We start from the raw sequence: 18724 nt of genomic DNA on the forward strand, positions 1-18724 counted from the left end.
GTAAAAATCCTGGAAGAAAATGAGGCAAGGAAGGATAGTGCACAAGACAACGGAACGAATGCGATGGTTGTAAAGAAATCAAGCGCAAAAGACAAAAGTTCAAATGACAGGAGTAATAAAGGATACAAATCACGAAACGAAGAGCCATTCAAATTCAAATGTCATCGTTGCCAGAAGGTAGGACATAAAGCTATTGACTGTAAAGGAACAAAAAGGGGAAAGGATAAAGACAAAGACGTGAGTTTATATACAAAGCATATGCTCGACCAGAAAGCGTTTAACTCAAAAGACGATCTATATACTGAAAATTGGTGTCTTGATAGTGGTTCCACGTCACATTTATGCAAAGATACTAAATATTTCAATGAATTTACAGAAAACGCATGTGGCACATTAAATCTAGCCAGTGATGCCTCTACGAAAATAAATGCAAAGGGCTCTGCATCGATGAAAACGGTCTTAGACGGTAAAACAAGGAACGTAACGTTAAACGAAGCACTGTATGTCCCCAACTTAAGAATGAACCTACTATCCGTAGGGAAAATCACCGATAAGGGATTCAAGATACTGTTCGAAGAAAAATCTGCCAAAATCATTAATCGAGAAGAAAAAACGATACTGAAGGCTAAACGAATCGATGGATTATATTACCTACCTGAAATAGGACACAAGTACGAATCAACAATGAAGAGAGGAACATCTTCGGAAGAGGCGCATCTTATCTCAATCGAGACTTGCATCGAAGAATGGGACACTTGAATATCAAGGATCTCGTGGAAAGTCATCGCAGAGGGAATATCCTAGGAATTGACATTAAGTATTCGAACGAAGATCTTCATTGTGAAACGTGTATTCATGGAAAAATGAACAGAATTCCATTTCCAAAGAGGAGCGAACATAATTCAAATCTGTTGGAGATAATTCACTCCGATATATGTGGACCGATGCGAATCGAGTCGAATGGAAAGGCAAAATACTTCGCGACATTCATCGACGATTATTCGCGCTGGTGCGAAGTCCGAATATTGAAGAAGAAAAGTGATCTTTTCGAGGCCTTTAAGGAATTTAAAGCATTTGCCGAAAATCATACAGGAAAACGGATAAAATTTTTGCAATCCGACAACGGTAAAGAGTACCGAAATGACACATTCGACAAATACTTGAAGCAACATGGAATCGAACGTCGACTAACAGTTACACATACTCCCGAACAGAACGGAATAGCGGAAAGGAAAAACCGCACCCTTGTAGAGATGGCAAGATGCTTATTAATCCAATCGAAATTATCACCATCGTTTTGGGGGGAAGCCATTAACACGGCAAACTACATCCGAAATAGATGCCCATCGAGCTCATTAAACGGAAAAACACCCTTTGAAAGATGGAACGGAAGTATACCAAATGTGAAACACCTTAGAGAGTTCGGATGCAAAAACTTTCGTCTTGATTCGAGGAGGAAATAGAGACAAGTTTCAACCACGATCTAAAGAAGGAGTCCTAGTCGGATATTCAGAACAATCCAAAGCATTTAGAATTTGGATCCCAAATGAGAGGCGAGTCGATATCGCTCGTGACGTAAAATTCATAGAAAGAGAAAACTCGTCATCGAATGACATCTTTGAAGATTTCACCACAGAAATCGATGAAGCAACCGATCAATCACACATTGATCTGCCGATCAAAGCAAAAAAGGACAAACATTTATTGGAAAACGAGCGATAAGAAGTCGAGGATATAGACAACGAAGAAGATCACATCGAACGCGAAGATGAAATTCATCTAAGAAGAGCCGCGGGTAGACCTCGGAAGATTTTGACCGGACGGAAAGGAAGGCCGGCGAAACAATATCGCATGGTACAAGATCGTGAGGAAAACGAAGCGCACGAGGATAACAATCATGAAATCAGTGAATTCGCATGCATATCCGAAATACCCCTTCAGGAAGCTATCGAAGGTTTAGACGCCGACGAGTGGCTACAAGCCATAACAACAGAGATGAAGTCGATTGTCAAGAACGACACTTGGACGCTGGTGGATCGTCCTAACAACAAACGAGTGATCGGAAGCCGAGTCGTGTTGAGGAATAAATTCAATCAAGACGGAAATCTGGAACGGAGAAAGGCACGTATCGTCGCAAAAGGTTTTGCTCAAAAGTACGGCGTAGACTTCTACGAGACATTCGCCCCGGTAGCTCGATTAAACTCAATACGCACGATCGTAGCTATTGCAGCTCAACATGACATGTCAATAAATCAATTTGATATCACTACCGCTTACTTAAACGGCACATTAGAGGAAGATGTTTTCATGGAAATCCCGGAACTCACAGAAGAGGCATTAAAGCTGCTAATCCGTAAGGAAGGAATAAATAGTAAAATTAGCAACAAAGCGAATAAAATGCTCAAGGATTTAGAAGCCGGCAACAAGGTCTGCAAATTGAATAAAGCGTTATACGGCCTCCGGCAGGCCGGACGACGTTGGTACGTCAAATTGAACGAAGAATTAAAACAATTTGGACTTAATCGATCAAACATCGACCCTTGCATTTACTATATGAATCAAGGGGAAGACTTACTCCTAGTGGCTATATACGTAGACGACTTACTGGTTGTTTCACGGAACGACACTCTTATCGCCGGATTGGCGAAATATTTGTCAACGAAATTTGAAGTACGAGACTTAGGAAGATCAAAGTATTGTTTAGGCATTGAGTTCTCGCACGAAGAAAACGGAATAAAAATGAATCAAAAGGGATACATAAATGATATCTTAAAGAGATTCGGAATGACCGATTCACGACCAGTATCCACTCCAATGGATCTGGGTTTAAAACTCAAAAGAATCGAAACTCAAACTGCAGAGGATCGAAACTTACCTTACAGAGAGCTTATCGGATCACTGATGTATTTAGCTATTTGCACCAGACCCGACATCGCATATGCAGTTAGCTACCTAAGCCAGTACAACTCATGTTTCGACAAGACCCATTGGGTCGCAGCAAAGAGAATTTTACGATATTTGAAGGGCACCTCTAATTTAGGTTTATATTTCAGAAAGGACTCGAATTCACTCAAAGGCTACTGTGACGCCGATTGGGGAAACTGCTTGGAGGACAGAAGATCATATACTGGCTACGTTTTCATATTAGCAGGTTCTCCAATCGCATGGGAATCCCGGAAAAAAAGGACAGTGGCCCTCTCATCGACGGAGGCGGAGTACATGGCTATGACCGAAGCGACGAAAGAAGCCATATGCACACGAAAACTTCTAGTAGAACTCAATCTTAACAAATTAGCTGACGTCACGGTGTTGAGTGACAACAACGGAGCACAAAAATTGGCAGAAAACCCAATGTTCCATAGTCGAACGAAGCATATTGACATTCGTCATCACTTCGTTCGGGAGGCCTTAGAAAACGATCTCCTAAAGATACAACATGTTTCTACTGACGATATGACAGCCGATATCTTGACCAAAGGGTTATCTCGTCCAAAGCATTTAAAATGCATTGAGCAACTTGGTCTTGATGGAACGAAGTTCAACAGTTAAAAGATTCGCCCGCCTTTTTCTCGAGGGGAAGTGTTGGAACCATTAGTTCCTATGACTGCGACATGCGGGCGCCATCTATATGGCTGTAATTTGTGAACTGCCTTTTTATGTTGAGATACAACCGATTCTCGTTATTGTGCCACAAGCTGATAATAAATATCGTCTATCTTTAAACGTGTAACAAAATATCATTTTACTAGTTCCACACGATTCTTATCCACTAACTCCCATTCTAACATAATAACATCGATATAATAATTTGACATTGAGCATTAATATTTGGATTTAATATTATATTTGATTTAATACACATATATTTTTAAGTTTTAAAATAAAATATAACATGTTAAGGTTTATATTTCGTTAACTATATATTCGGCGAGAATAACATATCTTCTCATAGTCTTACTGACTGCCGTTGTCGCAACAATGTTTTTAATTTTTAATATTAAGACTCGAGTCTATGTGGAGGTTTCAAATTTTAGGAGATTTGGTAAGATTTTTTATTAATGATTTATTATATATAATCGTAACGATTCGTCACATTTTTTGCAATTTTTCTTTTACTATTTAGTCATTCTTTTATAATTTTGTATGTAATTGTTACTAGAAACCAAGTTGTCACACAACACACGTTGATTTCCTATATTCGAGATGCAATCACCATATTTTGAATTTTAACACTTCGTGACTGAAGAGATGCAAGTAAGCATCGAAACGTCTCACTTTTAGTTGCTCTCTTAATAAATGCGACTTATCGACATTCGTCTACTTTTTTTATTTTTAACTGACCTATCATCCGCAGTTTAGCTCGTATTAGACTGATTATTGTATCTATTATTGTTTTTTTAAATGTTAAAATTTCTTAAACGTCAATAATTATGCAATTTTTTAAATATTTCTGAAGATAATTTAAATTTCACTTTTAAAACACTTTTATTTTTAAAACATGTTATATTTATTTTTACAACGTTTTTAAAATAAATTCAACTTTATGAAAATAATTTAAATTTACCCCTAGGATTATTGGAATATTAAAAGAAAGACTGAATTTTACTTAATAGCCCTAACAACCCTATTATTAAAGGATTCTAATAATTTTAATAGCTCTAACAATCCTACTTACAGAATTCTAATGATCTTAAGAGCCCTAACAATCCTAATATTAATAGAAGAATTGTAATTTTATTTAATAGCCTTAACAACCCTACTTCCTGATTAACTAAAATTATTTGAGATTTGAGGAATCTATCTCTAATCATCACCTCACCTAATTATCTGTATATTTTAGTCACGTGCCTTAACTGCGTACCCTAACCGTACTCTTCAGGCCAGTTGAACCTACCTTTCATTGATCCTGGCCACTTTCTTTCTCGATCTCTAATCAGAGATCAAAGAAGGAGATAATTACTCCTTTTTTTGCTGGATAATTACCGGCAAAAGAGCGTGAAATATTTACGCTCATTTAATAACGATCGTTCAATTTTACGATCGTTCGTTAAATATTAAATATAACTTTATTTTAACTGAAATAAAGCCAAATTACTACAAATTTCTATAAATTATATTTTATAATAAAATATAAATTAATGTGTGTATTTATCATATTACAAGTTATTTAATTAATTAATCATTTGGCTTTATATTAAGTTAAAGTAAAATTTAAAAACAACTATCTACAAATAAATTCTACGATGGATGAGCTATAAGCAATTAAAAAATAAGTGCGTATTATAAAAATAAATTGGTATCAAAAATTGATAAAATTAATAATTGTTAATGGATATCCTTTATTTAATAAATTAGACAAAATCTTTACAAAAGAATCCTTTCTTGATTTCTTCTCTTTTTAATTAATATTTCAATATATTTTTGCAATAGATGTAAAGCATAAGTTCAAAAGAACTTATTAAAATTATTTAATTTAATTAATTTAATTTAATTATTTAATTTAATTTGTTTAATTTAATCCATTCTAGCTCATCCATTTTAAGGCAACGGATTTAGCTACAATCTACAATCTACATTTACATCTATATCTGCAATCTCTACGAATCCGTTATCTTAAAGTTAAATAAAAGTTTTTCTTCTCACTCACCGGCACTGATGCGCAACAGCGGAGTTGTTGATACCGAAGCTAGTTGTCTGTAACATATACAAATATAAAATTCATTTATAATAATGTCCACAAAATGCAATTAATATATATTAAAAAATTTTTATCTCGCGGAATTTTATATTCAATGTGTAAAATAAGAAGCAGAGATAAACACACGTGGAAAAATTTTAAATTTTTGAAACTATTTTTTAAATAGAAAGTTCTATATGACTTTTATAAAAATCTTTCTCTCTAATTCATTTAATTCATTAATTCATTAATTTTCTCTCTAATTCATTTAATTCATTAATTCATTAATTTTCTCTTTAATTCATTTATATAATAAGACCAATTTATTACGTGTACAATTTATACTAATTATATCAAATGTACAAATAATAAATATTCACCATCAGGTTGCTCCGCCGATGCAAGATGCCTCTCCCAGACCTCCTCCTCCTCTCATGTTGTTGGCGCGCGATACTTTGACGACACTCCCGCACTCGCGAGCGATATTTTTATATCGCTATTTTCGTTATTTTACGCGCGATACTGAGCGGCACTCCAGCACAATTTCGATGCGGTTAAAAATTTTATATTTGATCGCGCGATGTATATACTTAATATGTATATACCTTTAACGGCACTCCCTAATACGTATATATCTAACGCGACGCGTTGACGAAGCGCTTACCGTCCGCGGCACGTTGACGGCACCGACGACGCGAAAGGGTACTTGGCTTCCCATTCAGGCACTTAAGATTTATCATAAATTGGAAAATTTAAGATAAACCTCAAGACACCGTCCAGGTACTAAGCCCTCCTACCGCGACAAGGCGTACCCCATGGGAGGGTTATATTATATTATATATAATTTTATATATAATATAATATATAATTAATTTTGTAATATACTATATAAATTTTAATTCGCAAATATAAACGATAAATAAAAATATAAAAGATAAGAGATAATCTATTATATAAAGCAATGTTCAAAATAATTGTTACAGAAAGAATTTGATAATATATGGAACGTTTCATATCACTACCTCACTGTTCGAAGGCCACTGAGAAAATGATCGTAGGTCAGAAACATTATCGCGGTAGTTTATATCGCCAAGGTTGACTATATAGAGAGAAAATTTGACAATATATGAAACGTCACTACTTTATTGTTCAAGGTTACTGTGCAAATGATCGTAAGTCATAAAACGTCGTTGAAATATTCTATGAATGATTGTAGATTAAGAAAATTTAAAGCATTGGTCGAAATTTATTCAATTTTAATAAGTATCGTTAGAGAAATTATTATAATAAGCATCAATAATCGAAAGATCATAATAAAATTAATTTCTTTATCCTCTTTTATGTTCCCTTTTTCAATTTTTATTCGCAGTAATTAATGATTGCGATTCGATAAAGATATATCGTTGATAAAGATATATTTTCATGACATTTACCATAAGTTAATTTATTTTTAATATATTTGTCATCGAAATATTTTAACGTACTTTAACATATAGTATATATATATATATATATATATATATATATATAATAAGCAATATAGCTATTTTGAAAATAATACATATATAAATAATAATAATAAATAAATAATTTTTACAAGTTACTCACCACATATCTCTCTGACTGCTTCAGGCTCTTTCACTGCTCTCTGAGTGTCCGATACTTTTCCAGATGTCCTTCTTTTTTCTTCTTCAGCTTTTACTGTTTCCTCATAGCACTCATATTCACTCGCGAACAAACAATTAATTATATTTAGTCATATACTATAGAAACGATCGCGAAACTTTTGCACGCCACTCCCGATCGCGGAATAATTACGAGAAACGCACATTAATATATCGTATAAGGGATAAAGAAGTACGATTCGCTCTACAATAGTCGTAGCGAATTATATTTCAATACTAATCGCGATCGCGTTTAGGAAAAGAATTCAATAATACGAAGCATTTTGTATCATTACTCTGCCGTTGGAATGCCGTGTGAATAATATAAGGTCGTCTATATATTTATAATTTTTGCCTCTTTTGTTTCAATTTTTATTTGGAATAATGAAGGATCGCGTTTCGATGGATATATCATCGCCATATAGTTTCATGTATAGTTTCATTTATTAAGAGTTAATTAATTGTTAGTTGTAATAGTCATAGCGAATCATATTTTGATATTAATCACGATCGCACTGTTAGAAAAAGAATTCAATTATACGAAGTGTTCCGTATCACTACTTTACTACTGGAATGTCGCCGTGCGAATGATACAAGGGCTTCGCCTATATAAACAATACAGCGCTACGTCATCAAGGCCGAACGTCGTGTTATTGACCTCGCTGCCGAAATATTTTATGCGTACTATGACGTACATATACGATAATTGAATTTATATACAAGTATATTTTTGAAGTCACACACACATGTACACACAGATTAATTATTTATTAAACGATTAATATACATCGCAAGGCTTTCCATTACATTAATTATTCGATTTTGCCATTCGATCGTTTTACTGCGCGTTCTCAGACGAATTATATATATTTAAATCATCACATAATTATATGATAAAGCATCGGACGAAATATTCTTAATTATAAATATTAAAAGAAGAATAATTATTGTTCCTAAGGATTGCAACAAAATTTATAATTTTGATTCCAGTCACACACATCGATTCTTAATTGCATTCGATTCTTTTTAATTAAATGAACGCATCACGCGAAATACGTGTTTTGAAATTTTATTCTAATTATATTCCAATCGTATAATCGAGTATTTCGAATAATGAAAGAGCAATGGTCAAATCAACTATTTATTAATAATAAATTGTAACTTACGAATGTATTCCGTTTATTCCGTACGTTAACATCGCGGCGACAATGAATAAACATTTAAAATAAATAATCAGTATATTGAAACAGTTTTTCCGATTTAATTACTGATAAAAATCGATCAATTGACCAGTTAGTGAAACGGTTTCAATATACTGGTTATTTTCTTAAGAGAATTGTTATATGACGAATTGTATATATTATATTATATTTATATTATTGTATATATTATGTAACAAATAAAAATGTATTTATTTTATTTTATTTTTATCTTTAACTAATTATTTTTTTATGTATCTATTTAATTCTTTATGTATCTATTATGTAATTATTTCTTTATCTATCTATTTAATTTATTACTCATTATTTTTTGCAAAAATATGTAATACGTAATAAATATATTACACACACACAAATATATAAGTAAGATATTTTCTAATCGATCTTCTAGAATCTTTGACAGGATCACAAGACCCTTCTCCCTCCCCCCCCCCGCGTAACATTTTCTGTAACGATACTTTAACGGTGGGAGCATCCAGCAGGTAGAAAAACCGATTTTGTAAAGCTATGAAACATGAAAAGTGTGTAACATTATTAGTATGCCGAATATTTATTTAACATAATAAATAATACATGTTATATACATATATATAAATAAAATAATAAAAAAAAATAAAAATAAAAAAATTATGACGCGGCGACATCATAAATGATGACTATTCAATTTTTCATGAAATGTGTATGAAGGATTGGTACTCAGACGAAGTCTAAAGTATATTTTTTTCCTCTTACTAGTAGTAATACTTGAATAGAGGACGTTGCTTACATGTATGTACATCAGAGAGCCACGTGTGCTGCACATCACAGCGCTCTTCCTAGCATTATTGTTTATTAGTTTAATTATATTATATAATTAAATTCTTCTTAAATTTTTCTTAATTTTTTCATAATTGAACGTACCTTATAAACTATAAAGTTATGAGAACTACATACATTGTTAACTTAATTATATATAAAAAATATAATATTTTACCATTAATATAAGTACAATTTATTATTATAGTATATAGTTCCTTTTACTTTCATTTTAGTAGCATCATATTTATAGTATCACTTACCATGTAAAAATGACAGTTATGTGTGTACCATACATATAGTTACATGAAAATATACTAATTTTACAATAGCAATAATATATTATTGGATTTGCTATAAATCACATTGTTAAAATAACTATATAAATGTAGTTGCCGCCAAAAATAACTATACTTTATAGTTAAATTATGATAACGGCAACTATATTTTTTTCTCAGTATATTTATTAAATTAATTATTTGTAAATGCAAGAGCAAAAGTTGCATTCAAATAATTAAGATTCTTATATGCTATACACCAATCCATTCTTATCGCCGTTTTTTGGTGTTCACTGGGATATACATATATATACCAGTATGATATATATAGAGCATATAATCAGACCATTATGGAGTATATTTTAATTAGACCATTATGGAATATATTTTAATATAACCAAAATGTTATATCCGATAAATGATTTGCAATATATATGATTATGTATTTTATATGTTACATATACATATATTCTACTAATAATTAAATCTTTTATCATCTTTATAATATCTTCTTTCTTATATTATATTAGTTTCGGATTTATACTTTCTTTGTATAACATCTTTAATATTTCAAAAACATATTAAATCAAATGAATACAATTCTGTAATAGTACTTGTATCTGTTCTTATTCTTAAAAGCAATTTTCAAAAGTAATAACATTATTTTTTGTTAAAAAATAAGACAAAAAAACATAAGCAATAAAAAACACTTCAACAATATTCTTTTGTATCCAGTATATATATCCGGTAATCTTTATAAAATTTGTATAAAATAAAAGTTTATAATAATTTTATTGCAAAATCCCAATCTTGTTAATATCATAATTAATATCATAATTAATTTAATATCATAATTAATGTGAAACGAAATATGATTTTAACACAAATTTCTTTCAAATATTATAAGTTGTTAATTTTATTTGATTGTCATAATTTTATTAAATTATTGTATAATATGTTGCAATATTTATATTATTATATTATTATTTATATTATTATATTATTATCTTCTAAAATGCACATTATATTAATTTTGAGAAAATGTTTAATACGATATTATTAGATATCAAAATCAATACGCTATAATTAAATAAACAAAAAGAACAAATAAAATAAATAAATAAGCTTTTAAACAATAATTATAGTTTATATAATTATATTATTTAACTATATCATTTAACTATATTATTTAACTATATTATTTAATAATTATATTATTTAACTTATCAAGATAATTACGAATATTGTCGAAAATCGAATATCTATTTTTATATAAATTAAAAAATATTTATTTTGCATATGACATTTTATATATGTACGAAGAATAAAAAACAATAAACGGAAGAAGTTTAATCAAATCAAGAAACATCAGGACGGTTAAGAAACAATGTTCATTACTATATTGATATTTTCAATGTTTATTTTATTGGTATATAATTATTATGTGTATCATAAAAAATACGGGCAACTTCTTAATCTTATACCGGGACCATCGGGTTTTCCGATTATTGGCAATGCGCTCCAATGCTATGTGTCAGCAGGTAAATACAAAATTTCTAAGCTATTTACATTAATTGACAAACAAAATCTGTGTACAAAATTCATAAATCATTTATTCTGAAACATATATTTATCAAGTTTATTATATGTAAATTACTTCTCTTTGCAACAACAATTTGCAATTCATTTTCTTTTATTATTTATCTGTTTTTAACGTATTTGGATAGAAGTGCACATTAATGTTGAAAATAAAATTAGTCAAAATATTTGTGTATTGATGTTTATAATATAATTTTCAGAGAAATTATGGAAGCTCTTCTGTAAATTACCTGATGAATATTATCCCATTATTAAATTCGGATTTTTTTTTATATATGGAGTGGGTATCCGTCATCCAGACGATTTAGAGGTAATAAAAGAAATTTCATTCTCTGTACACATTACGATTGAATTAGATTGAAGAGTTTTGCGATTTACAAAAAGATTTTTACTGATAAAAAGTGTTTCTTAAAAAAAATGAAATCCAAATTGATACTCCATCGAGGTTAGAATAAAATACAGAGATACAATTTATAAATTATTTGTGCATCGAAGATTATAGTGTATTTAAGATATCAGTATATCTAAGATATTTCAGTAATGTAATAAGTGAATAATATATATTTCTTTCTGTTTCCAATGATTTCAGACGATACTAAGCAGCACTAAGCACATCGAGAAAAGTTTTCTGTATAATATTGCTCATCCTTGGTTAAATACAGGTCTCGGCACTAGTACAGGTAATATAATAATAATACAATATAATATAATATAATATATAATATAATATAATAATAAAATAATAAAATATAATAATGTTAATATATATATAAGTACATATATACTTTTCCACTATTAAAAAGGCATGTTAAATCGATTCTCGCATGTATTATTGCCGCTTTTCCGCGATGTTGATTGGTTATGTCGATTCTCTCTCATTATGAATATATATTCAGAGTACAAATCGACTGTCATCGCGGGTAATCGTTTATATTAATAGATTAATAGTGTGTTAGAAAAATATTTTTATTATTGTATAATTATGCTATGCTATTGTTATGCGATTAATAAGTTGTTATGAAAAAACAGAAAAAGTAGATTTTATAAGAAGTATACTTTAGAAGAAGAAATCATCTTAGTAGAAGCGATATGTCGGATCAAAAGGAATTTGAAAGAATGTATGAAGAAGTAGATAAATTATCTGAATTTGAACAATTAGATGGAATGGAAGTTCTGTTTTCTAATAAAATATTAGATAATATTCGAATTAATGATTCGACCGTGTAAGTACTTGAATTTTATATCATTTATTTAAATTAAAATTTAAAATATAAATTCTTATATTTTTTTCATTATTGCTTTTATATATTTCGTTTCTATTAATAATTCTACATATTTTATACTGTAAATTGTATTTTATAATTTTGTATGAAAAAAATTAACTTTTCCATATATATTGTAAATTATTATATTATGTATTTCTGTTTTTTGTATATTTATTATTAATTTTATAAACGTTTGTAAATTTCTTTAATTATTTTTTTAATAATAATTTGAAAGAAAATTTAATTACACAGTAAAAATTTGTGTGAAATTTAATATATTTTACTTGTCACAATTTATCCACTCTAATTTTAATGTTAATTTAACAGAAGGCAAGTATGTAAATAAATAACACAAGCAATATGTTTAAAAGTAATATACACAAGTAATATGTTTAAAAATTAACACAAAAGTGTAACATTTAAATTTGAAATAAAGTTTATGTTAAATAATATATTTATAATGTTAAATTTAATTAAAAGGAAATGTTATTGTTACATTTTTATGATAATTAACAGAAGAGATATGTTGATTTAATATATGGAAACTGTTAGAGAGAAAAATAACACAACTTATCTATTCATTTTAACATATAACGTATTTTATGTATCGTTATATGTATATATATATATATATATATATATATATATATATATATATAAAGTTTAAAAAACAGTTCAATTTAAATTGAAAATATAACTTCAATGCAGTCTCGAGATGGCATCTCCACTTCTCTATTTCTCCATTTCTTCACATCTCCATTTCTCCATTTTTCCACTTCTCCATTTCTCCATTTCTCTATTTCTTTATTTCTCCATTTCTCCACATCTTCATATCTGTAAACATGGTCGCGTGCGTCTTTTCCTATTCATTTTCATAAAATTATCATGACAGCCATCGCGTCGATCGTAATATATTATGATTGTTTCCCAAAACAGTTCAATTTAAATTAAAAATATAACTTCAATGCAGTCTCGAGTTGACATATCTCCACTTCTCCACATCTCCACATCTCCATTTCACCATATCTCAATTTCTCCATTTCTCCATTTCTCCACATCTCCATATCTGTATACTCATTTAAACATGATCGCATGCATCATCTTTTATATATTTTCATAAAAATTATCAAGTCATTCATCTCATAGATCGTAATATATTATGATTGTTTCTCAAAACAGTTCAATTTAAAGTAATATTATAACTTCAACGTAGTCTCGAGTTGACATATCTCCACTTCTCCACATCTCCATATCTGTAAACATGGTCGCATGCATCTTTTCCTATTTATTTTTATAAAAATTATCAAGTCATTTATCTTATAGATCGTAATATATTATGATTGTTTCCCAAAAGTTGTTTCCCAGTTCAATTAAAATTAAAAATATAACTTCAATGCAGTCTCGAGATGGCACATCTCCACTTCTCCATTTCTCCACATCTCCATATCTCCATCTCTCCATGTCTCCACATCTACATATCTAATGTAGTGCCCCGAATTTCCGCATTTATAGCATTGTTTATGTCTCGAATTGGTCGCTCGTGTTCAGTATCAAATTAATTTTTATTAGAGAAGCCGGGTGCTCGTGTAATAGACGGTCCGATAAGCTTCTCTTCCGCGCTCGCGTCGTTTATCGCTTTTTGGAACGTGATGTATCTTTGTGAACGCACGACAATTTTTAATTCGTCTCGCAATTCAATTTGGAAGTTTATTAGAGCCTGTTTTTTAATTGTTTCTTGTATGGCTTGTTTGAATGAAGGAGGTCGTTCTTCTCCTTGCATCATAGATTCATATAATATAATCCCATTCTAAAAAAGGCATGTTAAGTCGATTCTTGAAAGTCTCAAAGTATTGTTGCCTCTTTTCCGCGATGCCGATTGATTCTTTTATTGCGCTCAATTCATGTTGTGAGCAGCTGTCATTTGCGATTATTACAAATTTTGATAGCTTGTGTGACAGTGAGAAATGTATATATAATAAAAGGGAATAAATGGCGCGCGCAAAGCTCGCGCTTTGTATTGTCTAGTCTATTACAATTTGTTATGAAACGTCACTTCGTTTACAAGCCAGATCACAGAAAATCAAATAAAATGTTACAATTAGACTTAAATATATTACATATCTAGTTTTATCTTTAATCCGCAGCGGTGCACAATATAACTGAGGATAACTGCAAAATATAGATGTCACTGTGCTGTGATTCCTTTTATTAAATCTTTATTAATTAGACTGATTACAAAATTAGCTTTCTTTTTACAAGCGAAATTTCGCGGGAAGTGTAGAACAACAACTATTAAAAGTACTTTTAATAGTACACTACGGTAAAAAAAAGCTCTGATGAACTGTCATCTATGTATGCAAGTCTAAATTAAATATAAACTTGAAATTAAAAATATAATACTTGTTGTTATTAAAGATAAAAACATTAATAGAATATTATACTAAATAGTGAATTTATCTCTTTCTTACAAAAATTAATAAAAAAGAAATTTTCAGGTGAGATAATTTCGCTGCGATATTTCGCATGTATATATTGTTATAAATAGAAGAAATAGATAAAATAAATATTCTAGTTAAATCAAACTCCATCACTAATAGATTGTAATATCAGTAATAGATTTAATATTAATTTATATATTATATATTTATTATATATTTATATATTTATATTATTATTATACCTTAGATATTTATAGTAATTTATTTTTATCTGGTAATTTTAGAGATATTTTTTTAGTTAAATCAGATACACCACCACGAATAGATTGTACTATCAGTAATAGACTTAATTATTATTAATTTATATATTATATATTATACGTAATATAAATATATATATATTATATGCATATTATTTATTAAATATATTATATATATTATATGTATATTATATATTATATTATATATTATATATTTATATATTATATATTTATAATAATTTATTTCTATCTGCCAATTCATAAACATTTAATTACAAAATAATAATTACATTTATATTAATTATTATTACGTTGATATTTGCAATTTCTCTTTTATAGCACAATTTTGTGTTATCTTGTTTCTGTTTTAGCGATTAAGTGGCGGGCGCGGCGAAAGATGTTAACACCTGCGTTCCATTTTAATATATTAAATATGTTTAATATATTAAATATGTTGATATTTTAATCAAGGAGGGCGAGTACATGACAAAATCTTTGAAACATGTCGGAGGGACAGTTGTAGAAGATTTATTACCATTTATTAGTAAACATACGCTAAATGCGATATGCGGTAAGTCATCCTTCTTTTGCATTATGTATAGAGGAACTTTATTCTAAATAATTATAGCTTAAAATAAAAACAGAATAATGTTCTATATGAAGTATCAATAATCAACAAGGAAAAATAGATAATATTCAATATTTTTGAAAAAAAGTAATCTACAAAATATTCACCTGTAAATAATCTTCGATTGTTTTAATTAAATGCATTTGTAGAAACTATCATGGGCGTCTCTTTGCAAAAATTTAGCGAGTTGGAACAAAAGTATCGAAATGCGATTCACGATATAACCGAATTATTTATTTACAGGTAATTTATAGATATAGAACATAATTGTATGATATTTTAACTTATAATCCATATCTTTTAACTTATAATCATATTTTCTAACTTTTAATCTATCTATGATCTTTTAACTGTGATACATTACATTATACATTTTGAAAAATAAATTAATTAATGAATAATTACGTAAAGGTGAAATTAGTGAAAACGGCACTTCGTTTACAAGTAGATAATTATTAATCAAAATCTATTGTATGTGTATCACTAAATATTTCATTACAAAATTATTTGTAATTTTTAAAATGTTAAAAATATCAGAATAATAAAGAGAAAAATAAATGTATTCAAAATTTGTAATGAAATTATCTTTGATCAAAACTCTATAGCTTAGATAAAATAAAAAGTTTTTAGTACAAATTCTACTTTTCTGTAACATATAGATATATAGATATATAGATTTTAATTTTTTATATATTCTTTATAATCTACGATTATTAAAGATTAAATTAATTTCATGATGGCTTTAATTAAGACTTTTACAAAACAACATTATTGAAGTTATATCATTTGAAAATATGTAATTTTATTGAATTTCGGTTTAGAATATTTAGGCCTTGGTTGTATAATGATTTATTATTCTTATTGTCACCACAAGGAAGAAAGCAAAAGAAAGTCTTGAAAATATTGCATGGATTTACGGAAAAAGTACGTTATCACATTATTTTAAACTTTACAACACTTTTATATGTAAAATAAATCTCGTAATCTTTGTAGAATTACATTATTTATTGTAAATATTAATATTATGTTATAAATAGCACTTATTTACAATACCATTGCTTTAATATAAAAAATCTTGTCAAAAATTAAATATTGTACTTGTATAGATCATCGCGGAAAGAAAACTTTATCACGAACGCACCAATGACCGATACTTAAATAACTTTGATAGTAACGAAGAGATAAAAAATTTCGACGTGTTTGGAAGTACGTAAGAGATCAGAACTTCTAATTTAAGTTTAGCTGCGCAATTAATTTAATATTATACATATTATGCTTGCATTATTTATATTAAACACATAATCACATGTAATAATACAACATGTGTTTGTTGTAAAATTAAATCATTATTATTTGTAATAAAGTTTGAATTTTAAACAAGAACTGTTATTGTATAATGAAAGTGTGGCATGTAAAAGTGAAATTGTAAGTAATATGTTTTTTTTAGTTAAAAAAAATAGGCTAGCCTGTTGGACCTTTTAATAGTGGCATCTCGAGAAAATTCTCTAACTGATTTGGATATCAGAGAAGAAGTTGACACTTTTATATTTGGAGTAAGTTTCTGTAAACTTTTTTTATTTTTTTGTACATAATATCTAACAATAAGTATGTATAACAATATAACGATATGCATATGATGATGGTTATAGGGTCATGATACTACAGCGACGGGCATAATGTTTGCTTTACTTCTTTTAGCTGAGCATAAAGATATCCAGGTACCTATTTCTAGCAATATATTGCGATATATAATTTAAGACTTTTATTCAACGTAATAAAGGTATCAAGTTCTTGTTACGATATATTTTTCCTAGATATATTAGAATTTGATTCATTAAGAATTCATTTTTAACTGTGCACTAAAAATCAGAATTGAGAAATACATTTTCATTATATTATTGATGACACAGGAGCGTGTGAGGGCTGAAGTCGATACTGTGATGCAAGAGAATGGAGGAAAACTTGACATGAAGTCATTACAAAATTTATCATATTTAGACAGATGTTTAAAGGAAGCGTTACGTTTGTATCCCAGCGCGTCTTGCATATTACGTAAGACTGGGGATGCTGTAAAATTACATAATTATAGTCGCTTTTTGCTACATATATTTTTGAATATGTTACATAATATGAATGATATATTATTGAACGAGATTAGTAAGATTAATTAGTATTTTAAGAATACAATATTGTTATATTTTATTTTTCTCAAAGAAACTCTTATTTTCGTGAATTTTAGTATTTTTCAATTTTATAATAATTTTCAGAATCATATATCATACCCGCTGGAACGACCTTATGTCTTAATATCTACGGAGTTCACAGAGATCCCAATTTTTGGCCAAATCCAGATGTATTTGATCCGGACAGATTCTTACCCGAAAGGATAAAGAATCGTCATCCTTATTCTTATATACCATTCAGCGCAGGACCGAGAAATTGCATAGGTGAATTGATCGCGATTTTCGTTTCTCTTCGTATCGATAATTTATCATAAATTTCGAATTGTAGGTCAACGTCTCGGTTTGCTGATGATGAAAGCTATGATAGCTCCTTTGATACATAATTTTTACTTGGAACCTGTTGAGTATTTAAAAAATATTCGATTGTTGCTTGATTTAGTAATACGTCCTGCTCATCCGGTTCATATAAGATTCATCCCGAAAATGCAAACAGCCGTTTAAAAATAACGTGGATATTGCAAGAGTGTAATAAGATGATGCAGTGGGAACAATCGAAGAAAATTGTTATGCATATTATACGTTCAACATTATGAGGAAAATATTATGTAAACATTAAGTTTAATTATGACAATGTACACATAAAAAAAATCTCATAAATCAGAACTCTATATACCCAAATTTAACGTATGTAAGCATCCTCTATCATGTGCAATCACA

The 18724-nt window shown here is 29.0% G+C and overlaps 1 protein-coding gene across 1 annotated transcript; it reads left to right on the top strand.

Annotated features, from left to right (window-relative positions):
* Positions 1–11816: 11816 nt before the first annotated feature.
* On the top strand, positions 11817–18508 carry LOC112639143 (cytochrome P450 4C1-like; the record flags this gene model as incomplete). The annotated part of the gene is made up of 11 exons (XM_025412175.1): positions 11817–11913; positions 15568–15632; positions 15668–15767; positions 15974–16067; positions 16646–16748; positions 16931–17020; positions 17285–17377; positions 17474–17542; positions 17735–17912; positions 18092–18271; positions 18336–18508. Coding segments are annotated over 11 exons (1242 nt in total), but the record flags the coding sequence as incomplete, so codon positions are not given.
* Positions 18509–18724: the final 216 nt, after the last annotated feature.

The sequence above is a fragment of the Camponotus floridanus genome, unplaced genomic scaffold (genome assembly GCF_003227725.1).
Source record: "Camponotus floridanus strain SB8 unplaced genomic scaffold, Cflo_v7.5 scaffold482, whole genome shotgun sequence".
Taxonomy (NCBI): domain Eukaryota; kingdom Metazoa; phylum Arthropoda; class Insecta; order Hymenoptera; family Formicidae; genus Camponotus; species Camponotus floridanus.